Raw genomic sequence first — 25,714 nt, forward strand, 5'->3', positions numbered from 1 at the left:
TTTCTTGAGCTGTAAGATAAACAGTTTGATTCAGTGACCTAATTGTTTGAAGCAAAATTTTCAGTTTTCATATCCTGTTCAAGTTTTTTTGTTTTTTTGCACAAGAAATCAACGGATCTTTGATCACTGCAGTTGACATACAAAATGTTTTGTGGTCTGTATAACTATTAATTCTTACCTTAACAAGAATTTCTTTAGGGTTTTCTGAACCAGGCAACTAAGTTTCATTAAGTACTTTAACATGCTAAACGATAAGAGAACATGGGCAAATTAATTTTTCGGTCAATTGATTTTTTTCAATAGCTATTCTACGGTCAGTCACTGGTTTTGACTTAGGAGAAACAATCGAATATGTTCTGTGATAACGGGTGTAAGGGAAGTCCTGAAAAGGTCTGATGTCAGTGTCTGTAAGGAATCACCCAGGTCTCAGCACTTTTGAGGTAAAAGAAGTTTCCTCGCTTTCCCTAGAGGATCAGTCATTATTTCTCACCTGCGGCGGGGATCACAGTTTTCAGGGGGGGATCAGTCGTCGCCAATAGATTATGATATGATAGAGGGACCGTAGAAAATTGACTGCCAATGACGGGTATCAAAAGGATATTACAGAGCCTTGTGGGGGATCAGGTACATTTCATCGTGACACAACCAAAATCTCCCGTACCCGCCCCTCCCTCCCTCCCCCCCCCCTCCTCCTAGACGATAAATGATGACCAGTTCTTCAAGTTCTTGCCATTGTTTTGCATCTAAACCGCGAAGTCCATCGAGCATGGTTTTAAAGCAATAATGATAATTTTTCGGTAACCCTATGGATCACGCTGTGGTTTGAGTATTTAAAATCAGGCTTAACCAGTATTGGTCTAGACAAGTCACATTTCTGATCACTCAATGTAAAGTCCAATTCAGTGTTGGTGTACCTTGGTTTTCTGGAAAATGAAATCTTACATCTTTCTCAAATTGTGCGTGATAATAAACTACTGCGAGGATCCTAGTCGTAGTTATGGTCGTGGAAAGCGCCATGTTCTGTAAATGTCTTAAACGAAGTATAACCAAAGTGGTTTTGTCGAGTCACAAAGTACATAGCTATTATTAAGAACTTATACGAATTGTTTAGTCAATCAAGACTTTTTTTCGGTTGCCAGCGTTCTCTTATCCCTTGCAAAAATACGATAAAAACCTATGTCAATCTTTTAAGGTGGCACTAACGATTGTGTTGACAAATCATGGACGAATATCTAATTTAGAATTTTATTTTGCAAGGAAACATTAGAAAACGACAACAATAAAATGCATGTTTGCTCATTGTTTTTTGGAAATTTGAGGTAAAAGTGAAAACATTCAGAGCACAATTTTGCTCGTCACTGTAAGTATTATGACCGAATCATCTATTTGTCGTTTTTCTTAAATTGCCACCTTAAAAAATTCTACCTCCCTCGATGGCTGCAATTCTGTATTCAAGAGAACAAATTTTTGCACAATTAATAATAGCTGAAATTCTCTAAAAAAACTGGAAAATTAGGCAGCCACCGCTTGACTAGAATGTAGTGATATCAAAATTCTGATCTTTGTAGAGTTTCCCTTTGCTGATTTCCACTCTGTCTTCCTTTATTTTTTTCTTCTATCTTATCTTTGAACCAAATCTCAAACTACCTGCATATAGATTAAGAGAGCAACAATGTTGAGAGAATTCGCTATTTTTATTCGTAGATATGCAAAACATGCATTGGAATGGGGTAATGTTTGGGGATTCCATATGCAAACAAGGCCTTAGGAGTCTGGGGAGAGCATGCATATGGTCATGGATAATGCATCAATTGTTAAATATAGCAAATCAGTTAGGGAGGTCTACTCTTTGGGGATGATGGCGTAACTCTGTCGGTTTCTTAGAGCCACAGGATGATCGGCTTTTGATACAACAACTGTATCTTTTGCCTCGGAAGGAGCGTAGAGGCTGAAACCTGAGGAGGTACTACAAGGAGAACTATGCTTCGTATAAACTCTAAAAGGAAGCCGGTTTTGAGATAAGAATTCGAGTGTTAAAAACGGCCGGGGACAGTTTTAGTGACAACTATTACTAGTCCAATAACATCCTGCTCTGTATATCCACGAGTTCAATGTCACTTTGATTTAAATTCCCTACCAACCAAATACCTGATAAATGAGAACGCCAAAACCGGTAGAGAGTATTTCTAGTGAAAGTACAATTTGAGGCGCAAAAGTGATGGTTTAATTTCGAATTTTTACCACAAAAAGTTTGCAAAAAGTTTCCGAAAAACAGTTATCTGCTTTGACAAAACTCCCTCCAGTAGCTTGAGTAGCTCTTAGCACGTTGTTGCATCAATCCAAAACCGAATTGCGAGTGTAAATTTCTTTCAGAGAAATCTGCCTCAGTAAAAACTCTTTGATACACACAGGGACTTTATTACGACATTTCTTTTGATTGAATGTAAAGCCGTGAGTCGAAGGCGAAGCAATAAGCGAACTGAATGTGCACGTGCTTAGCAAGTTTACTTTTGGCTTTTGGAGTTGGGGGAAAATTGAATTCTCTGGACTTAACCAGCAATTTCCTAGATATATACCAAAACTTACCTCCAGTTGAAATAAAAATCTCCGATATTCCAAGCTTCGAGCCATTTGGACATAAAGCAAGCTCTTGCTACAAATTTTCCTCGCGCCGTAACACGTCTTCATCCGTCCGTGGTTGTTTCGTTTGACGCAAATTCTACAGTTCAACATGAATATGGATTAGAAAAACTAAACTAGTTACTGATGAATACACCAGAGATTTATTGTAAATCACGTTTGCACGTCCATTTGTTGACGCACGCCTGTCTGTTGCCTGGAGTCCAAGGTGAAATACAGGATTGAGTCCCAAAGGAAAAAAAAAAAGAAAGCATGCGAGTTATATGGGACTGCACGGTTATTTGGCATAAATCACTCGGGGTCTGTACATCCATTATCTGGAAATTTTTGCTTATGATAAAATACTGAGAACAAATGAAACATGTAATGAATTAATACAGAAAGTTGAAAATAATTAAACGTTACCCACACCAAAAAAATACGGTTAAAGGGACGTTTAAACCGGTTAAAACAAACTCTTCCAGCTAACCATAGTTAGCATTCAATTATGTTTCAAAATTGAAAACTTTTGTAAAATTATTTGAAATTTTCGTTTTCCAAAGCCAAAACGCGCGAAATTCACCCTATTTCAAAAAAGACTTAGAAAAAAAATCAGAACTTTGAAAATAAAGACTACTAGTCTCTGAGGAATTCTATTGTTATCGCTATTGTTTTCATTAAACAAAGACTGAATGCATAATTAATGTAGTGTTAACGTGTTGCGCGTGCTTTTCTTCTGCGTAGTTATGAGAAACTAGCCCGTACTTTTTCATGTATATTATTAATAGATAATCACATGATTTTCTCGTGCAATTTGGAATAAATAAGCACGAGTACCTTTTTTCAAAGACTAACAAAATTGCATGAGCCCGTAGGGTGAGTGCAGTGCTTATTTATTCCAAACTGCACTCGAAATCATGTGATTAACTATACTAATAAAACAATTATTCCACGAGCGCTTGTTGGATATGAGATGATTATAGTGAACGAGGCGCTACACGCTACGCGCTACGCGCCTCGTTGGCTATCTAAATCAGTGAAAGGTTCCGGCAATTCTGCTTTTTTACAAAAAGATCAACTCTCCTAATTGAAAAGAGTAGAAAAATTAACTTTCTGCATTTATTTTTCATAGAACAACATGCAAAATTGTTACCTTTTTTGTTAATGCTAGTCGATTAGGTGAAAAGTTAAAAAAGGTACCTTTTTAGAGAAAAAAAGGCGGGTATTTTAAGCTTTCGAGTGGAATATTTTAACGTCAATATTGTCCACTTTTCATCCATTTCTCATTTTATTAAACAAAACTTTAAAGCGCGAAAAAGGTACCTTTTTTTCAATTTGAAGCGATCTCTTCAAAAGCGCGAAAAAGGTACCTTTTTTGCGGTTTAGAAACGTTCCTATCAAAAGAGCAAAAAAGGTACCTTTTTCGCGGTTTACAAAAGAGGTAACAATTTTGCATGCTGTTCTATGAAAAAAAATGCAGAAAGTTAATTTTTCTGCTCTTTTCAATTAGGAGAGTTGATCTTTTTGTAAAAAAGCAGAATTCCCGGAACCTTTCACTGATTTATCTATCATCTCAGATCCAACGCGCGCTCGTGGAATAATCGTTAATTATAACATAGCTATCAGAGCCCTATCACGATAGGGTCCAAAATAATTGGGAATACCAAGTTTAAAAGGTCAACCTGGTTACAATAGCAAGGAGTGCACCTAAGAAAAGTAGTCGTTTTGGAGTTTGATTATATCAAAATGCTCTCTCTCCTACAAGCAGAGGTATCAGAGAAAATTTACAGCCAGAGAACAAGCAAAAGCTACCTGCAATGGGAGGATTTCATGTGTACATTTTTCTCTAAAGGAATTTACCAAAAAAGTATTCATCCTATCCTAACGTTTTCCATTGGGTGAAATGTGTATGTAGATGGTAAACTCTCTCATCACTTTATTTCTTAGACAACTATGTAAAAGGTACTAATTTATTCTTGTTTTTCTCGTTGCCATGTTCCCACAATAACGTAGCTCCATTCTCTGCCTTTAAAAGCACACACAACCCACAATTCCTCTATTCGCTCCGACGAAGGGCTAACGCTCGAAACGTCAGCTTTTGTAATCGTTACGGTGGCCAATTTACCGCTTCAATTTTGTTGCTATATCCAAATTATTATGTAAAAGGTACAATATTCAAAGATTGTGCTCACATGTCATGTAAATGAGCTTGGCTCTTCTCAAACTAATGACCCTTTCTTTTAGAGTACAATAGTTCTGTTTATGGTACTCTTAAAAACACTTGCGGTGAACAATTGAAGGATCAGATTCATGATATTCCTGTTTTGAAATCCAATTTTGGGAGGTGCATGGATAGTGATGCCAAGATTAATCCTCCAATCCAGGAAGCATATTTACACTAAGGAGGAGGAGCAATAATCTCAGTCTTTGTCATGGGTGGAGCCAAGCAGATACCTCCTTCTGGATTCTATCATCCATCCCTGAGAACTTTGTGGAGCCACCTGCCAGCAACATGTTTGAGTAAAAAATCTTCCTCATTTCAAAATCACACTTATTAATTGAATTGTAATAAGCACTTTGGATACACCAGATTCTATTCCAAGCAAAGAAGGTTGGAACATGCCCTCTGGACATCTGAACCACTCAGTAGTTATGGCCATGACCTGATTAGTAGGAACTTCAACTCTTTTCTCCAAGCTTGAGCTGGAGGCAGCAGTCTGTATTTCTTGATCAAAGTCAAGAGCAACATAGCACAGGTTCTCTTTGATTTTGCTCACATGATCCCTGCAAACTCTGTTAGTAGAGCTGTCAAGGCCAAGCTCATCCAACATCTTCCATAAGTACTTTGTCAGTTGGAAACCACCAAAATCCAAAGAATAAATGGCATCATTTACAGCATGGCCTTCATTTACTGGAACTGCTTAGTAACATAAAAACCACTATCAATTACAACTGCAGTTTTTCAGCCAGCAGTGTAGAGAGACAACACAGCCTGTATGGCTACATACATGGCTGGAGAGTTGAACATCTCAAACATAATTTGCCAAAGAAAGTATAAGAATCTTTAGGTTCAAGAATGGATATCATTTTTGTTGTAATATTGAAACCTTTGGGGATCCCCCTTAGGGACCCCTGAGTGACTTGCAGGAGCACCCCGAAAACGGGAAGCGATCTGCGTTGTGTTGTTGAACTTTCAAGTTGGCGGGCATGTTAAAAAAGCTCGTTACTAGTTGTTGAGTTTGGGCTTGATTGAATGATATTATAACAGTTTTAACTAAAAAAACTGGCTTCAGATTCACAATAGAAGGAAAACCACAAAGTTTTCAGTTGTCAACCCAAATTTGGCAGCCTTCCATTTATTATCAATTACTGGTAAAAACATTTCTTGATGATTCATTAATATCTATCTATAATTTATTCATCACAATCACTAATTTGCAAGGAATACATGCCTTTTCAATAAATAAGAGAGAGATAAATCACAAACAATATCATTTTCCAGTTGCAAAATTTTATAATTAGTTTTGATCTGGCGATTTACTTACAGACACCCTAAGAAGACGGTACATATAAATTACATAATATGTTACACCCACCCACACAGGAGAGGCCCTCATGCATTCCTTCAAGATGAGGGAAGGTAAACCGTGATTTGGTTGTTGAATGTCATCCCGGGTAAAAGGATTACAGTACTTACACTCTCGGTGTACGAGAGGGTACAAACTGTCGAATATTGCCACCTCCCCCTTCATCACCCTCCCCTCCCTCTGTCTAACCGAACTAAGTACTCCTGACTTGTGTCATTTTCCCTCTGTTGGCTCTTGGGTTGACAAGAGTCACGGTCAGTAGAACTGGGTGTTCCTTTGACGTTACACGCAACTGGTTGTAGAAGGTGTGATGCCAGATCTATAATTAAGGAAATTCCTGACCGACAGTGAGTCGAGTCCATTTTCCCCGCAATTTACTTGAAAAAATTGCTGCACCTTCTCCATGTCATCCAAGTTGGTTACGATATCTCGAGAACTATGACCACAGATTCATTTTATTTAGCACGGCGTCACGGTCAGCATTTGGGAGGTCTGGAAACGAGCACTGTCTCAGTGTTGGATCGGATCACGACCTCTGCAGGAACGTGTTTGAGAAAGGATAGAGTTTTGCTGGTGTCTACTGTCTGCTTTAAGATGAAGTTTAAGATTTCTCTTTTCGCCACGATAAAGAATATTACAAAGATCTTCCACTGGGCAAAAGACCGCTGGGCCCTATTACAAAACTTGGAAATCCTCAAGAAAGCTCATTTTGTGGCCGTGAAACATTTTCCAGTTTTGCTTCCGTTAGTTATTATAACTACACAAGTACATTACACGCCCTTGTAAAGAACACAACACAAGACCAGCGGAATTTTAAAGGGTTGAAGAGGGGAGGAGAGAGGAGGGGGCGGAGGACAGGAGGGGGCTAGGAGGGCGCCGGAAGGCTCCTTAAGATGACCATTACACTTTTATAAAATATGTCGGATATAATGGCAATCTGTACCTATGGCTACTGTTGAAAAACATTTTGAACCAAACCAACATTAAGTTCTGGTACCTTTGGAACTATCCTCCTGCACCCTCATGACTTCTCTATTTAATAATAATAATAATAATAATAATAATAACAATAATAATTAAAAATTTATAGCGCGCCTTTTCCATGCAGATATAATCAAAAGCGCGCATTCTTCCGTCTAAAAACCCTGGTTCCGGTCATTGACTTTGATTAGTTCCCTAGAATAGGAACTAGGCCCTTACGGTTTTGACTACCCCATCCTCTTCGAAGGGAGGGTTGAAAAAGTCTTGTCAACAAGTATTTTTCTTCGCGTATTTGCTTTTTTCAGAACTGTTGATGACGCGCTTTAAAGTTATTGATGCAGTGCTTTAGTTTTAATTAGAATCATTGCAAAAAACACTTTTTAGCCAAGACAACTATTTATTTAAAGATTCCTCTTACGTTTGACGCTAGAAAAACAGATTTTATGAGAACTCCGAGACAAATCCTGTGAGGTCAACTAAAAAATGTTCTCCCAGATACCATACTCTCCGTCTTTAAAAGCATTTACGATGAACAATTGAGGGACCAGATTCATCATATTCTTGCTTTGAAATCCACATCTGTTGGAAGGTGGACAGTGACGCCAAGATCGATCCTCCGATCCACACAGAGTATTTACGCTCAGGAGGAGCAATGATCTTGATCTTCATCGTGGGTGGAGCCAGAGCAGTGATTTCCTTCTGCATTCTGTCAGCAATTCTTGGGAACATGGTGGAGCCACCAGACAACACTGTGTTGGCGTACAAATCCTTACGGATATCCACATCACACTTCATGATGGAATTGTATGTGGTCTCATGGATACCGGCGGATTCCATTCCAAGGAAAGAGGGTTGGAACGTGGCCTCTGGTGCACGGAATCGCTCGTTGCCAATGGTGATGACCTGGCCATCAGGAAGCTCGTAGCTCTTCTCTAGGCTGGAGCTGGCGGCAGCAGTCTGCATTTCTTGCTCGAAATCCAGAGCAACATAACAGAGCTTCTCTTTGATGTCGCGCACGATCTCGCGCTCAGCTGTGGTAGTGAATGAGTAACCACGTTCGGTCAGAATCTTCATCAAGTAGTCGGTCAAGTCCCTGCCGGCCAAATCGAGGCGAAGGATGGCGTGGGGAAGAGCGTAGCCCTCGTAGATGGGAACTGTGTGACTGACACCATCTCCGCTGTCAAAGACGATACCGGTTGTTCGACCAGAGGCGTAGAGAGACAACACAGCCTGGATAGCTACATACATGGCTGGGGAGTTGAACGTCTCGAACATAATCTGTGAAGTAAATATGAGACTGGCCTATAGCTTTTTAGAAGGTCCATATTCCCGTTCGATAAGTTGTAATTCAAAATCATCTCGTTAGAAATCCATAACGATATCACTTGTATAATAATGTATGGCTATATCAGACAAAAATACAATAATTAAAAATCAGTCATGCAATTACTTCTCGTTTTTTCTATTATGACTTCAAAATCATTGAACCAGTGAAAGTCTTTCATTCTAATACTCAAAGTTTGTTGATTTCGTTAAATGTGACTTATAATAATTGACCGGGAAAACAAAATGGTTTGAAATCTGACCAATCTGTACGTCTGAACGCCTTGGAAGGAAATCGAGAGGGGCACCTCAGACAATTAACCGCTTAATTTCGCGCCCTTAAGTTTGAATTATGCTATCATGAATAATGATTTGTACAAAATGTACTGTACACACGTCCTTGGATTTTGCAGTAAAGTGAACAGTTTTCTAAGACTAAAAAATAAAAACAGAAAAATGTGGTTAAGGACAACGATTTTACCTGTGTCATTTTTTCTCTGTTGGCTTTTGGGTTTAGCGGAGCTTCTGTTAGCAGAACTGGGTGTTCCTCGGGCGCTACACGCAACTCGTTGTAGAAGGTGTGATGCCAGATCTGGAATTATACATGTAAAAGTAATCTTGTTAGGGGATCCTTAAGAGCGTACTGAGCATAAATGATAGAAAATTTAGTTTACCTTCTCCATGTCATCCCAATTGGTTACGATGCCGTGTTCAATGGGATATTTCAGAGTCAGAATACCTCGCTTGCTCTGAGCCTCATCGCCGACATACGAGTCTTTCTGACCCATACCAACCATCACACCCTGATGTCTTGGGCGACCGACGATGGAGGGAAACACTGCACGGGGAGCATCGTCTCCTGCAAAACCAGCCTTACACATACCGGAGCCATTGTCCACAACCAAAGCAGCAACGTCGTCGTCAGCCATTTCAATTCAGAGTAAACAGCGTGTGAATCTAGCCGCTTAAGTTGGAGAGCTCAACTGCACGTTGTGACGGTCGAACTAAATAAAAGTTTGGCCTCTGTGATGAGTTATTTCTGATACAGCTTTGTAAAGGTCCCTTCTCATTGGCTTGTCCAAAACACGCGACATAACCAATGACCAAGTCGGTCTCTTTGTTATAGGTGTGTTTTATGCTCAGGACTAGACCTTGCTGTTTTTGTTTGTCTCAAGTGTTAATTTGGAATTTCTTTCCCTCCGATAAACGCCGCTCTCATCAACAAGTCCATTTTGCGTTTAAGTTTCCTTTGGTAGCAATGTACATAATCAGATGCAATGTCATAAAATCGTGCAAAGATGAATGTAGGTGAGCTCTCTAGACACCGAAGGCAAAAAAATCAAAATGAACGTCACATAAAAAAAATAGTCCTTCAAACTGTGTGTATAAGTAAAAAAGAGACGAATGCTAAACCACACAAGTCTGGTCACAGTTGACACCGGTAACAGATTTTATTCAGAGAATAGAAAACTTGTTAAATCTTAGCGGTAAAACCCCTTCCACGGTTGTCTGCCATTTTATGCTTGTTCGTTCTAGCGTGCCGTCAAATTATCCTAGCAAAAACAAAAACAAAAGCCAGTTAAAGAAGGCACTCCCATGGGAAACTATTAATTTTTATGCTAAACATTTTACGCGTTTTGGCTCTGAGAAACATAGCTTCTTATGCATTCATTTGATGTAAATGTTGTCGCAATGCCAAACTTTGACTATAGCTAGTTTTTGCGTGCATTTTAGTCCCACCTGTTGTTTACTAAAGGTATTGTGAGTAACGTGGACAGAATCGGCCAACATGTTCACATTGACGAATCGTGAAGCCCTTAGAATAACGAAATGGTAACTCAGAATGGCACTTTTACATTTAGTTTACCTTCCATTTGTCTAGCAGCCTTTCTTCAGGTTTATCTTTTATGTTAAAATCCTAATTATTTCCCTCTTCCACAACATTGTAATTTCGTAATCAAACTGCATTGGAATGTTTCTTTGTAGTGTTGTTTGTTTACTTTTCTTTATCTTATTTCATTTCATTTTTTTCTTTATTCTTTTTTTTTTTTCCTCTTACGTAATAATGTAGTTTAATTTATTGTATGTATGCTGTAACATTTTCCTCAATGTCTTGTGTTATGAAATAAAGCTGTAATTAGAAAAGAATACTTGTGATTGACTAATAACACTCTCGCTTCGCGGTCGTCGGATTAACCACTCTTTTGCTTACAGACTGAATTAGACTCCACTTGCTCCTCTTGCCTGTATGTAGAGTCAGAGGGCCGGACCAAAAAAAAAAATGTCTAACTCTCAGCTAATGAGTTTGGAGAGTACGAAAGAAGCTAGAGTTGCCCTCGGCTATTGCCTCGGGCAATTCTTACGCTTCTTTCGAGGCAATAGCCGAGGGCAATAACCTTTGAGGAAGAGAACTCTGCTGGGACATTGCGATAACATTTACATAAAATGAATGCATAAAAAGCTATGTTTCTCAGAGCCAAAACGCGTAAAATGTCTAGCATAAAAATTAATAGTTTCCCATGGGAGTGCCTTCTTTAACTGGCTTTTGTTTTTGTTTTTGCTAGGATAATTTGACGGCACGTTAGAACGAACAAGCATAAAATGGCAGACAACCGTGGAAGGGGTTTCACAGCTAAGACTTTAACAAGTTTTCTATGCTCTGAATAAAATCTGTTACCGGTGTCAACTGCGACTAGACTTATGTGGTTTAGCATTCGTCTCATTTTTACTTATACACACAGTTTGAAGGACTATTTTTTTTATGTGACGTTCATTTTGATTTTTTTGCCTTCGGTGTCTAGAGAGCTCACCTACATTCATCTTTGCACGATTTTATGACATTGCATCTGATTATGTACATTGCTACCAAAGAAAACTTAAACGCAAAATGGACGTGTTGATGAGAGCGGCGTTTATCGGAGGGAAAGAAATTCCAAATTAACACTTGAGACAAACAAAAACAGCAAGGTCTAGTCCTGAGCACAAACACACCAATAACAAAGAGACTTGGTCATTGGTTATGTCATGTGTTTTGGTCAAGCCAATTAGAAGGCACCTTTACAAAGCTGTATCAGAAATAACTCATCACAGAGGCCAAACTTTTATTTAGTTCGACCGTCACAACGTGCAGTTGAGCTCTCCAACTTAAGCGGCTAGATTCACACGCTGTTTACTCTGAATTGAAATGGCTGACGACGACGTTGCTGCTTTGGTTGTGGACAATGGCTCCGGTATGTGTAAGGCTGGTTTTGCAGGAGACGATGCTCCCCGTGCAGTGTTTCCCTCCATCGTCGGTCGCCCAAGACATCAGGGTGTGATGGTTGGTATGGGTCAGAAAGACTCGTATGTCGGCGATGAGGCTCAGAGCAAGCGAGGTATTCTGACTCTGAAATATCCCATTGAACACGGCATCGTAACCAATTGGGATGACATGGAGAAGGTAAACTAAATTTTCTATCATTTATGCTCAGTACGCTCTTAAGGATCCCCTAACAAGATTACTTTTACATGTATAATTCCAGATCTGGCATCACACCTTCTACAACGAGTTGCGTGTAGCGCCCGAGGAACACCCAGTTCTGCTAACAGAAGCTCCGCTAAACCCAAAAGCCAACAGAGAAAAAATGACACAGGTAAAATCGTTGTCCTTAACCACATTTTTCTGTTTTTATTTTTTAGTCTTAGAAAACTGTTCACTTTACTGCAAAATCCAAGGACGTGTGTACAGTACATTTTGTACAAATCATTATTCATGATAGCATAATTCAAACTTAAGGGCGCGAAATTAAGCGGTTAATTGTCTGAGGTGCCCCTCTCGATTTCCTTCCAAGGCGTTCAGACGTACAGATTGGTCAGATTTCAAACCATTTTGTTTTCCCGGTCAATTATTATAAGTCACATTTAACGAAATCAACAAACTTTGAGTATTAGAATGAAAGACTTTCACTGGTTCAATGATTTTGAAGTCATAATAGAAAAAACGAGAAGTAATTGCATGACTGATTTTTAATTATTGTATTTTTGTCTGATATAGCCATACATTATTATACAAGTGATATCGTTACGGATTTCTAACGAGATGATTTTGAATTACAAGTTATCGAACGGGAATATGGACCTTCTAAAAAGCTATAGGCCAGTCTCATATTTACTTCACAGATTATGTTCGAGACGTTCAACTCCCCAGCCATGTATGTAGCTATCCAGGCTGTGTTGTCTCTCTACGCCTCTGGTCGAACAACAGGTATCGTCTTTGACAGCGGAGATGGTGTCAGTCACACAGTTCCCATCTACGAGGGCTACGCTCTTCCCCACGCCATCCTTCGCCTTGATTTGGCCGGCAGGGACTTGACCGACTACTTGATGAAGATTCTGACCGAACGTGGTTACTCATTCACTACCACAGCTGAGCGCGAGATCGTGCGCGACATCAAAGAGAAGCTCTGTTATGTTGCTCTGGATTTCGAGCAAGAAATGCAGACTGCTGCCGCCAGCTCCAGCCTAGAGAAGAGCTACGAGCTTCCTGATGGCCAAGTCATCACCATTGGCAACGAGCGATTCCGTGCACCAGAGGCCACGTTCCAACCCTCCTTCCTTGGAATGGAATCCGCCGGCATCCATGAGACCACATACAATTCCATCATGAAGTGTGATGTGGATATCCGTAAGGATTTGTACGCCAACACAGTGTTGTCTGGTGGCTCCACCATGTTCCCAGGAATTGCTGACAGAATGCAGAAGGAAATCATTGCTCTGGCTCCACCCACGATGAAGATCAAGATCATTGCTCCTCCTGAGCGTAAATACTCTGTGTGGATCGGAGGATCGATCTTGGCGTCACTGTCCACCTTCCAACAGATGTGGATTTCAAAGCAAGAATATGATGAATCTGGTCCCTCAATTGTTCATCGTAAATGCTTTTAAAGACGGAGAATATGGTATCCGGGAGAACATTTTTTAGTTGACCTCACAGGATTTGTAGCGGAGTTGTCATGAAATCTGTTTTTCTAGCGTCAAACGTAAGAGGAATCTTTAAATAAATATTTGTCTTGGCTAAAAAGTGTTTTTGTGCAATGGTTCTGATTAAAACTAAAGCACTGCATCAATAACTTTAAAGCACGTCATCAACAGTTCTGAAAAAAGAAAATACGCGAAGAAAAATACTTGTTTATAAGCCTTTTTTTACCTTCTCTTCGCAGAGGATGGAGTAGTCAAAACCGTAAGGGCCTAGTTCCTACTCTAGGGAACTAATCAAAGTTAATGACCTGAACCAGGGTTTTAGACGGAAGAATGCGCGCTTTTGATCATGTCTGCATGGAAAAGGCGCCCTGTAAATGTTTAATTATTATTATTATTATTATTATTAAATACAGAAGTCATGAGGGTGCAGGAGGATAGTTCCAAAGGTACCAGAACAATGTTGGTTTGGTTCAAAATGTTTTTCAACAGTAGCCATAGGTACAGATTGCCATTATATCCGACATATTTTATAAAAGTGGAACGGCCACCTTCAGAAGCCTTCCGGCGCCCTCCTAGCCCCCTCCTGTCCTCATTCAATGAAACCCATACTCAACAACTAGTAACGAGCTTTTTAAACATGCCCGCCAACTTGAAAGTACAGCAACACAACGTATATGGCTTCCCGTTTTCGGGGTGCCTAAGGGGGATCCCCAAAGGTTTCAACTTTACAACAAAAACGATATCCATTCTTGAATCTAAAGATCTTATACCTTCTTTGGCAAATTATGTTTGAGATGTTCAACTCTCCCGCCATGTATGTAGCCATACAGGCTGTGTTGTCTCTCTACACTGCTGGCTGAAAAACTGCAGTTGTAATTGATAGTGGTTTTTATGTTACTAAGCAGTTCCAGTAAATGATGGCCATGCTGTAAATGATGCCGTTTGTTTTTGGATTTTGGTGGTTTCCAACTGACAAAGTACTTATGGAAGATGTTGGTTGAGCTTGGTCTTGACAGTTCTACTAACAGAGTTTTTGCAGGGATCATGTGAGCAAAATCAAAGAGAACCTGTGCTATGTTGCTCTTGACTTTGATCAAGAAATGCAGACTGCTGCCTCCAGCTCAAGCTTGGAGAAAAGAGTTGAAGTTCCTACTAATCAGGTCATGGCCATAACTACTGAGTGGTTCAGATGTCCAGTGGCCATGTTCCAACCTTCTTTGCTAGGAATGGAATCTGGTAGTATCAAGAGCCATAATGGGACAGGTCCCAATTATGGCTCTTGGTAGTATCCAAAGTGCTTGTCACAATTCAATTAATAAGTGTGATTTTGAAATGAGGAATATTTTTTACTCAAATATGTTGCTGGCAGGTGGCTCCACAAGGTTCTCAGGGATGGATGATAGAATCCAGAAGAAAGTATCTGCTTGGCTCCACCCATGACAAAGACTGAGTTTATTGCTCCTCCTTAGTGTAAATATGCTTCCTGGATTGGAGGATCGATCTTGGCATCACTATCCACCTCCCAAAATTGAATTTCAAAACAGGAATATCATGAATCTGGTCCTTCAATGGTTCACCGCAAGTGTTTTTAAGAGTACCATAAACAGAAGTACTGTACTCTAAAAGGAAGGGTCATTACTTTGAGAAGAGCCAAGTGTCACTCCCGACTCCCTTGGGAGTCCGAGCTTTGCCGGTCACATGACTTTTGGCTGGAATCGCCATTGCTCGGGTTTGCGGATGTTTTGTTTAGTTTTTTTGTCCATTGAAGAGAGTTTTAAAGGGCGTTATTGTGTCTTTCGCTGGCTTAAGCGAACGGTTCGGTGAGTTAATAGTTGTTTTTTTTTTCGTTTAGGCAGGTATTCAGAGTTTGATGCCTTCTTTGTCTGTTATTTTCAGAAAACCTTTCACTTTCACTTTCATTGACCGAGGCCGTGCGGCCAATCTATGAGCTCGAGTTTTCGGCGTTCGTTTGAGATAAATAAAACACAGTACTACGGTACCAACATCAAGCTCATTTACATGACATGCGAGCACAATCTTTGAATATTGTACCTTTTACATATTTGTCTAAGAATGAAAGTGATAAGAGAGTTCACCAGCTACATATTTTTCACCCAATGGAAAACGTTAGGATAGGGTGAAGACTTTTTGGTAAATTCCTTCAGAGAAAAATGTACACATGAAATCCTCCCATTGCAGGTAGCTTTTGCTTGTTCTCTGGCTGTAAATTTTCTCTGATACCTTTGCTTCTAGGAGAGAGAGCATTTTGATATAATCAAACTCCAAAACGACTACTTTTCTTAGGGTGCACTCCTTGCTATTGTAACCAGGTTGACCTTTGGAAACTTGGTATTCCCAATTATTTTGGACCCTATCATGAATAGTGAGTCATAACAAATGGTGGCTATTATAAGACTATTTCTCTAGGGTATATCTGCAAAATTATTGTAGTGAGAAGCAAAAAATTATTTGCTAAGTTACATCATTGTACCACATCTGTACAACAAAATTCTAACCATGATAATACCATTTCATGGATTACTGTTCATGTATATTTTTACTATTTTCCTTTGCAAATAATGTTCCCCAAATGAAAAGTCTAAAGAGCTGTCATGAAGGCATATTATGAAGAATATCACAATTTGTGGATTTAAAATCCAATGTACTGTGTACAAACATTTTTTTTTAGTATCCTCACCACATTCTTTTGACTTTTTTTGGAAATATTATGTCAGAAAGATATTATTCATTGCTTATTTTATAACTTGTTTTTTACCTACTATTAATTATTAAACAAATACTGATTAAAATGGACCAATATGGCATTGGTTAGTTTAAGTCATTTCAGACTGCATGTACCAAAACATTGAACCATAAGTAAATGAAAAATTAATAAAATTGTGAAAAACTGTGGTGATTAAGGAGGCCTCTAATATCCTCGTTACTAAATGGAATCAACACGGGGCAAGGAGGTGTGTGGTAAATTGCACATTTCACAAGATTTGTTACCATAACCACCCTGATTAACTGGAGAACTAATCACATCAACAACACACTTGCACAAATAAATTTATTACCAAGTCAAACTCTGTTCACTGAGCCTTAAGGAACTTTACGTATTTGGATGCAATTAGCTACTCACAATATGTTTACAATGCAGTGCATTTGGTTTCAATTGTTTTCATAAAAAATGTTGAAAATATGTTACCCATTTTGGGTTACGTTTTTTTTTTAATTCATGGCTATGAGCTGTAAAAATGAATTATTCTTGACTTAGCAGGTTAACCTGTTTCCCATTTTATTACAAGTATGGTTCTCTGTGGTAGATATATTACATATATTAGGTGTCTTTCCCAAAGGAAATTTCAAGCTTCTTAACTTATCTACAGATTCATCTCGATAAATCAATTCAAAAAGGCTTCTTACAGAAGCTCACGTCAAAATCCTGGCCTATTCTTTGCCTGCAATTTTTCTAAGCCTTGAGGTTAGAATTCATTGGGAAGGTGAATTAAAAAAAGTTTTAATATTAATTGAGATGACTACCTGTTTCTGAACAAATTATTTAGACCTTCAACTAAACACCACCTGGAAGGCTTTGCATTAATACATTTAGTCAAATTTCTGTTGATTAGCCCCAAGGAGCTTGGAGGGTTCGGTGCAGTCCCATTACAGGTGTTTACTTCAGCAACTCCTTGGAAGTGTCATGGAGTCTAGGAAAACAGAACAAATTTTTGTTACACACAAGATTCTGTTAGCATGTTTTCTTTGCAGTTCAACCTGTTTGATGTGTTATTCCCTTGAGCCCATGGAAGGGAACTGCATGATTCACTTGTAGAATGACCTGAAACGAGAAGAGAATTTCATTTGCAATGCTCTACAGAAAACTAGTTTCACCATCAACTTTCAGTTTCTATGACCTAACATTTTGATTTAAACCCATAAAACCCCACAAGCACTTGAAACGTATCCCTTCCCCTGATAATTTACATTATCAAAAGGATAGATTATGAGAATCAAGAAATCCAGTCTATATCAACGATGAGGTGTTCTCTGTATTACTTCTAATTTCTTGTAACTAACAGAAAAGAAAGGTGAAGCGGGGGTCAAAATGAGAATTTCTAATCAGATATTGGGATTTGAAGACTGGTGTCAACTAAAGGAGAGGGATCATTTAATGAGGGTGTGGCTAGATGGTCTCAAGGTATCCTCCCTCAGTGAATAATATTCGAATCTTAAAGTGAACCCACCTCCAACCTTTGCGAGATAATTTTAATATTTTTGTTTAAGTTGATACAATTCTCAAACTTCATGTTTGCAAAAGTGTGAAAACATTAGGAAAGTGCAAATAATATTTCCACTACTAGATACCCTCTCAACCGAATGAATACCAGCCCACTGATACACAAATAAAGCCATGGTATAAGTCCCATTCCTTTGTGAAAGGAATTTATAACTATGAGCCCCTCTTGAAAAAGTCTCATTTACACCCCTGTGGAGTGTAGCCAAACTTAGTAAACAAATGAAAATGTTTAATGGCCAGATCTTACAGGTAGGCACAAACAGTAGTAGCCATCTAAGTAGACATATTATCCAAGTGACATAAAAAAATGAACTTGTAAGCCAGAAAAGAACAACACTTTTCTCACGGAAGTAAAAACACAAAAACTGCATACAAGGACCTGTAAATAAATCAATTATCTGCCTTTGTGCACCCAAGACTGAAAAGCAGTCCCCATTTAAGAATTAACTTCTCTGAGAAACTTGATGAATACAAGTGAACTTTCAAAATACTAAAAAATCAACAATTGTTGTTAATTTATTATATTTATATATAAGAGGAATTGTTGTTGTGTTGTTCAAAGCTGGGTTAACATAACCTAGTGTTAGTGTCATCTGATTTCAGATCTGAAAGGTTTAAAGAAAATTCAGTATCATTATTTTTGTTTACAATTTGATGATTGTACGCTCTAAAAAGAATAGGAAAAATCATCCCAAAGAGGTTCTTGAATAGAGAAAATAAAGAGACCTGGATTAAACTGGGTTAGCATTCATCACTCTTTGAGCAACTGGGCCCTATTGCACTCTCAAAAATATGTGACACTCCATAAACCCAAAATAATTTAATGGTTTGCTACAGTATTGAAAACAAACAGGAAGTTAAAAAAAATAACAAAAGAAGAAGGAATCCTACCAGTTGCAGTGTCCTCTTTACTTGAAAGCTCATTGCGAGAGCTGAACACAGATTCATATGAAAACCGTGGCATTCTCCAAACCCAGTGCTCAGAACCCGACGAACTTTCAGATGCTGAAGAAGAACCCACATTACGTCGCGCATAGAACAAAAGGTATGCTGCCTTTGTGACAATCTGGTGCTCACTTATCTTTTCTACACGCATGTCATCAAACAGGTACCAGGAAAAGTCAACAGGATTTTTGCAGTATGCTGTGTAATGGCCTCCTGTCATTCCCCCAGTGTGGTTACAAACAGCATACAGGTCATAGAGGTTTTCATCAGAACCACTGACTGAACTAGCACGCTTTCGCCCCCAAGTGCCCCACCCTAATGAGTGGCTTTCTGGTGACGACCGTTTGGCACGAGGTTCGACGTGCGTATTCACGTCTAACCCAGTCAGAGGAAAGTCCACCAGAGTGTGGAGTTTGGTTCGACCAGCAGAAGTCTAGGAAAAGATAATGTTTAAATATTTTTAAAAAAGATCATTAATTTCAAGCTCAGTTGTAGTAAAAAAATTCCACAATTTCTGACACAGTTTGAAGGTCTCATCCTTGGATGAGGACTTGTTTAAGACTGCCTATATCTTTCCTTAACCCTACACACTAACTTCAGTATGTATATCACCCATACTGTTCTCTATACATCAGTGTGTATATCATCCATACTGTTCTCTATACATCAGTATGTATATCATCCATACTGTTCTCTATACATCAGTATGTATATCATCCATACTGTTCTCTATACTTCAGTATGTATATCATCCATACTGTTCTCCTTACATTTCCTAAGGTGATGACAAGAATACTTCGTTTAACTCTCAAGAATGTTTCTAGCTGCTGATCATTTTCTTTATTCTCATGACCTTTATGTGTGGTTTGGGGGTGATAACGTAAGGAGAAATCAGATGCTAATCACTCTCAGGAGTCAAAGGGTCAAAAGATAACCTGTGAAGCCTTCCTTACTACAGTTTACTCCTCTAAAGATAAAATCCTCCAAACAGGTGATGCGCTTGGGTTATTTCACCCTTTCACTTCCAACATGTAAGTATGAATTCTCTCCATTGCCTTCCCTACATTTCCTTTAAGTTTAGCTATGAGAATTCAGCATTAATTCAAATTTTATCCCGAGTTGATATCTTTTCCTTCTGCAATGGGTAATTGCATTATTTTCTGCCTAAAAGTTTCTTGCTATAATTGTAAAGTGAAATTCATTTTTTTTGTTATTCCTGCAAGCGAAAAAGGTTTACATGCTTTTCAGATGTAAATAACAATGAAGAGGGAATCTGCCTTTAGCTTACATTTTGCATTGATAAATAACAAGAGTACAATAACCAGTAATATTTATTTAAAATGTTATGAAAAAAAGGGAAACTTTCATCCTCTTAGTAAACAAGCAATAAGGAACATGAAACAGAAACCTTACTGCAGCTTTCAGCAGAACCTCAAATAAATTTCTACTTCTCTACCTGAATATAAGAAAAAATTGAACTTACCTGTCTGAATCTCTTCAGGTGAACCACAAGCACTTCAGGAAGAGTCCATAGACTCAGTCGCTTCACAGTTCCTTGCTGAAGTTTCTTGCACCGAGGACAAAGCCAGGCATCTTCAGTACCCAGCTAAAGAAACAAAAAGAAATAATATTCATGTAAGAACTAAGTGTCTGTGTGCATGTAACCCCACAAGGTTGCACATCTTAGTTTGCTAAAAGCTGTGGGGTGGAAATTGTGGTACTAATAATATTTGACCTGAAACTATAGTCATTTGGGTTAGAGGAAACGCATTCTGCAAGTAAACCCTCAAGTTAATCTGTTGTAGTTTCCTCTACTTCCTAGGGATCAGAGAAAGTTCTTAAAACATCACACAGTCTCAAAAAACAAGTTCTGAGGGTAATACTCTGTCACAAGCAAAACTGCACGAACCTTTTCATCTTTGGTGTAAAGCCTAAAGCAGTCCTCCAGATCAACATTATGTGTGCTGTTGTGTAATGACTCCACTTCACGCACACTGCAGTGCTCCTCTGGTCGTTCTTGTAAGACACTGGACTTGACAAAACTATCAAAGGAGAGGCACAAGGACTACCATGAACAAACATAAATTATGTTTTCTAGGAAAGATAATATTACACCCTTGACTCTTTACCTCTTTAGAGTGATTAACATCTTATTTCTCCTCACAATATCACCCATGAATCACAAGTTAATGTGATAAGACTTAAAGAAATGATCACCACCCGAAAAAGCTCTTGAGTTTTAAACAAATTACTCTTATTAGGACCTTTGGAAATATATAGAGGACAGCATGGGAAATATGCATACTGATGTTAGGATACAAAGGAGTAATTTGATTTTCTGTTACCTGACTCTTGTTTCTTGGTCCCATTCAGCAATCATCTTGATATGTGGAGGTCCACTTCCTGATCCACAAGACATGAGTGCTCTACGAGAAGTCAGAACAATCCAAGATGAGATATATAAGCTAAGAGACACAGTTAATATTATTTTTGTTTTAAGAAGTTATGTCCCAAAAACAAATCGCCATCAAAAAACAAACCGCCAAGAAAATCCAAACTTATGACACTGACCATGCTTTGGGATTCCATAGAGTAACTGAAACTATCTAAAATTGTCATCAAATTGATCACAGAAATTGTCATCTTGACTGCCTCTCAAAATGTGACAAGAGGTGATACACATAAGATATAGGTGAAGCATACTGCTCGTTTAAAGCACAAATTTTGACTGTCAACTGTTTTGCAAATCAAAAAGGGTATGGTACTCACCTGTCAACAGTTGCCTGATACAAAGGATGATCCACTTCGGGAGAAAGTGCACCTTTCCCTGGCAAACCATTGATCACTCTCAGCTTAAACACCAAGCCTTGCTTCTTGATCTGATGAAAAGTTTCATACATGTTATTATGGTTGATACATATAATCATGTGATGTTGCTTGAGGATTCTTTCTTATTCAATTCTTACCTGTGATGAAACATTGTCCATTAGAATCCTTGACATGGCTTTTAAGATTGCTGCTTGAAGATTTTCATAACTTAGTTCCCTGAGAACTCTTACAATAAAGGGGAGGCCAAACCTGCAACAGTAAGATGTTGATGTCAGTGATGCCTCAATCAAATTTTAAAAGCAACACACATTTTAAGGATTGAAAGGAACTTGACATAAAGAAATATACTTATGTTTGAAAATTCTACAAAACAGAAATTGTGGCCACCTTGTTGGACATCAATACTTTACACCCAACAAACAACTTTAAAACTGAAGATTCCTTGGAAAGGGTAATCAAGGTTGGGACAAAAAATTTCAAACAATGCGATATGAAAGGAAACAAAACCATTACTGTCAGAAACATGCTTCACCTAAACATGCTCCACTAACACAGTTACCTTTTACTTGATGTGGTTTTTGCAGGACCCTGGCAGTTTGCCAGAAGAATCAGAAGAGTATCTTGAATTGGTCCCTTGTTATCTGCCAAGACAGGTGCCTCTCCATCTTCTGTTTCCATCTCAGGAAAAAGTCCAGTGGGAGCCTCAAAAGCATAAATATTGTCTCCTTCATGAACAATGCTCAGAGACTGCTTATCATGAAATGTTCTGTGAAATCCATCAAAGTAAAGTTCTGTGAGAATCAAAGATTCTTCACTGATGCCTGTCATGTCTGACACAACATTGCGCAGATCAGCAATTGTTCCATTTATGGGCACGCTGACACCTATTCGCAAAGGAACTCTAGATGAGTTAACAAATACTGTGGTGACAATAATGGGACGGCTTTCCCTCTGAGGGATGGGTAAAGAAAGACATAGAAAAGGATCAAAAGTAGTTGACTGTTGATGACATCTGGGACATTTGAGAGATGAACGATACTGAGCTTGGAATAAATCCAGGACAAAACTGTCATTGCAGCGAGTGTGATTAGCAAGTGCTTCCAGAGCAATGGTGTCATCTGATCTTCCTAAACTTTCCTGAAATCAAGATGATTACTCAATTAACTTAAGACCACAAAACAAAAAAAATTGATGCATTGATTAATTTCATAATCAAACATAAACATCATTGAAATACTTTTAAACTGTATTTTTTGTTAGCTGGGGACAACACAAGCAAAAACATAGCTAAATAACTATAGATACTGCAAATTCAAGACATCTGTTTAGATAACTTTTAGACTCCATTTGACAAAAGATACTCACATGACTATCAGTAAATAAAATTGATTAGGTAGAGTGGAAAATTTCTCAATAACATTTTTTTGCTTCAAGGAATAGCTGATGCCAAAGAGCATGCATGTAGGTAAGACAATGAGGTCCTTATATTTGTCATGCTTTCAATACTTCTGTCAGTGAATTATATCTTCTAATCAAAGTGTTTAAGTTAGTGAATTATTGGGTAGACATTTTTTAACTATGACTTGCCTAGAATTAATGGCGCATGAAAAAACATGTTAAATCTACCCCATTCAAAAGCAGTCCAAGGATCTACTTGAAGCTTTCTTTATAATGTTAATTTCTGCTAATTTTGAACAATGCACTTTTTATCAAATTTCTAGAAACATCTTTTGTTTGGTGGTAAAATGTTCTCTACGTGTGTAAAGAATAGAAGCACTGCCCACAGCTTGGATAACCTTAATAAACTCCATTCAAAAGTAGTGAGAGTCCTTTGCAAGGTTTTAGTAACAAAAAAAAAACTTTACTGAGATCAAAGATGACATGAACTTTTTGTCACTTGATGCCTTGAGATGCTAGTGATTTTGTCCAGTGACAGTGAACAACTGATCACAAAGGACCTTCTCAAGGTGGAACATTCCATTTAAACAAAGCTTTGCACCATCTGCATCAAGTCGTGAGGAATAGAAAAGAAATAATCATGAAAAATGACCAAAGATATATTCACAAAAGTTGACACCCATTTTAAATGTTTTCATATTTCAAATTTTTACGTCTCCGCCGGTTTATTTGATTAGAAGGATAACCTTTCAGCTGGAGACATTTGCACAAATTATATTTTGATTTGGCCGAATTGTTTAAAATCTAGCAAGATAGCTGGGAAAAATATTTGCAAACTTTCAACTAAAAGCTTTCTGACATGTTGAGCAAATAACAAACTGCTAGTTGATCACGATCACTCAAGCTTTCTCAATCGTGTAGAATATTTAAAGTGACCGAAAATGAACATTTAATCTATGAAGTGCTTTCCATCTCAGACTTCAGTATGATGCAGAGATATACGGCAAAAGTCCCATAATTTCTACTTTAGTGCGCTACTCTTCTCACAGTTGTCGACTTGCACGTAAATAAAACACTATAAAATGGCTCTGTTGGACATTGAAGTAGTATTTAGACTCAGAAAAGTATTGCACTGCTTTTCCTAAATATTGGTTAAAAGCCAAAACATGAAGAATTTATCAGACACTCTCCCCAATCAACGAATTTTTACGCAAATTATGAAAACAAAGAACCATTTATAAGAAAAACATGCGATGTTTAGCTTGTCATAGCGAACTAGTCGACAAAATCAAAAGCAACGTTCATAATTGCATGACACTTAATTGTGAGTGATTTGATCGACACCTTAGTATCGATATCGTGGAAATTGAGTTCCCAATATTAATTAAGCGAGTATTTTTGACTTATACCCACCTTGTTAGCTTTATATTTTCGCTTCGTCGCCCGATTCAAATCCTCGTGAACCTTATCTAAAAGCCAAAGCAAAAACTCCTGTGCGTCATGTTGCGCGTATCCTCGATACTGCACGCCATATTTTCCAACGATCGACTTGAAATCGCTGCTGATTTGCGAGTTATACTGACTTGACCACAAACTCTTGAGTAAAAGTGCCAGCTTCTCCGTTACTTCACCGCGAGTTCCGAATTTCTTAGTTTGTCCTTTACGAAGTTTCAAATCTTCCTTATATTGGTCCATAACAAAATACTCAGCCAGTAAATCAGTGTGAGCGAGACACTGAATAATCGAGTTCATAAAGCAAGTGTTACCATGATTCTTCAAACCAGACATACTGAGTACCTCCATTGATTTAGTTCTACGTATTTTCGACGAAGCTTCTTCTGCAACGTCAAAATTCTTCTTCCTATACGATGCACCCTCATCTATCCTATCAATCGAAGAGGTCGAGTATGCAGAGTTCGAAGGAAATTGTACAGCAGACATTCGGATCATTAGTTTGTGAACCATGTTCGTAACAGACTTCATCGATGGCCTTCTGACTAATTTCCTTCTTCCGACAGAATCTCTGGACCCGAATTTGAAGCTTTTCTTCTTCGTAAGATGCCTAGAACTCTTGGACCTCTCCAAATTCGCCTCCTCCCTCTCACTTGCTTCACGTACGCCGTGACCTCCATGAAGTTCTCCAAGACTCGCTGAACGATTCTGGAACATTTCTGCATCAGCTCCACACGGATGAAAGAATAGACTAAAATTTCTCGAGTGCAAAAATTCTGCCCTCACTGACAGAGCCAAACAACTGTCATGTTCTCGCGTAAAAAATCGTAAACTTCTTCAAACTCTTTCCGCTGCGTATCTCCTACTTGTCATCGGTTAGGAACGGCGGAAAATAATTATAGAGCATGCGTAGACTGACGTCACTAAGACGTAGCGTTCGTAACGACAAAGAGCAACCAAATAGACCCAAATAATATTAAATTTGTTGCTGTTATTCTTTCAAGAAGGACAATAAGGTATATGTGCAACAATCTGAGTCTACTCAAAATTTATGGCGAAATCTTGAAACATAAATAGCGTAGTTTACTATAATATACGGTTTTTAAAGTTGACTAACTGTACACCTGAATATGAAGGATCACAAGAAAGTAAACAACACGATAGTATCGCTGAAGGCGGTTCTTTCATTTCCTTGTTTTGTTATTACTTTTCAATGCTGAAGCGATTCTCCCATGTATTCATTTAAATGCTCAGTTTCAGCTAACTTGGGAAAGAGTACCATATAACCCCATACATTAATTATGCATTCCACTTCTTTGTT

General features: G+C 38.4%; 3 protein-coding genes and 2 pseudogenes across 3 annotated transcripts; 2 read left to right on the forward strand and 3 right to left on the reverse strand.

Annotated features, from left to right (window-relative positions):
- Nucleotides 1-4,890: 4,890 nt before the first annotated feature.
- Nucleotides 4,891-7,172, reverse strand: LOC111328318 (actin, cytoplasmic-like; annotated as a pseudogene).
- Nucleotides 7,173-7,699: 527 nt separating this feature from the next.
- LOC111320170 (actin, cytoplasmic) lies at nt 7,700-9,440 on the reverse strand. Its single transcript, XM_022922858.2, has 3 exons — nt 9,185-9,440; nt 8,992-9,102; nt 7,700-8,465 (listed from the first exon to the last, which is right to left on the reverse strand). Exons 1-3 carry the CDS (start codon nt 9,437-9,439, stop codon nt 7,701-7,703), a joined length of 1,131 nt encoding a protein of 376 aa, XP_022778593.2. The 5' UTR covers nt 9,440; the 3' UTR covers nt 7,700.
- A 2,228-nt stretch (nt 9,441-11,668) lies between these two features.
- LOC148721662 (actin, cytoplasmic-like) lies at nt 11,669-13,569 on the forward strand. Its single transcript, XM_088736694.1, has 3 exons — nt 11,669-11,949; nt 12,032-12,142; nt 12,669-13,569. Exons 1-3 carry the CDS (start codon nt 11,695-11,697, stop codon nt 13,431-13,433), a joined length of 1,131 nt encoding a protein of 376 aa, XP_088592820.1. The 5' UTR covers nt 11,669-11,694; the 3' UTR covers nt 13,434-13,569.
- A 607-nt stretch (nt 13,570-14,176) lies between these two features.
- Nucleotides 14,177-16,378, forward strand: LOC148721663 (actin, cytoplasmic-like; annotated as a pseudogene).
- A 147-nt stretch (nt 16,379-16,525) lies between these two features.
- On the reverse strand, nt 16,526-25,295 carry LOC111328289 (ubiquitin carboxyl-terminal hydrolase 31). The gene is made up of 9 exons (XM_022932693.2): nt 24,355-25,295; nt 22,103-22,680; nt 21,681-21,792; nt 21,484-21,593; nt 21,060-21,140; nt 20,624-20,756; nt 20,198-20,320; nt 18,661-19,147; nt 16,526-17,310 (listed from the first exon to the last, which is right to left on the reverse strand). The coding sequence occupies exons 1-9, from the start codon at nt 25,108-25,110 to the stop codon at nt 17,204-17,206; spliced, it is 2,487 nt and encodes an 828-aa protein (XP_022788428.2). The 5' UTR covers nt 25,111-25,295; the 3' UTR covers nt 16,526-17,203.
- Nucleotides 25,296-25,714: the final 419 nt, after the last annotated feature.

This window comes from Stylophora pistillata, chromosome 10 (genome assembly GCF_964205215.1).
Source record: "Stylophora pistillata chromosome 10, jaStyPist1.2, whole genome shotgun sequence".
Taxonomy (NCBI): Eukaryota; Metazoa; Cnidaria; class Anthozoa; order Scleractinia; family Pocilloporidae; genus Stylophora; species Stylophora pistillata.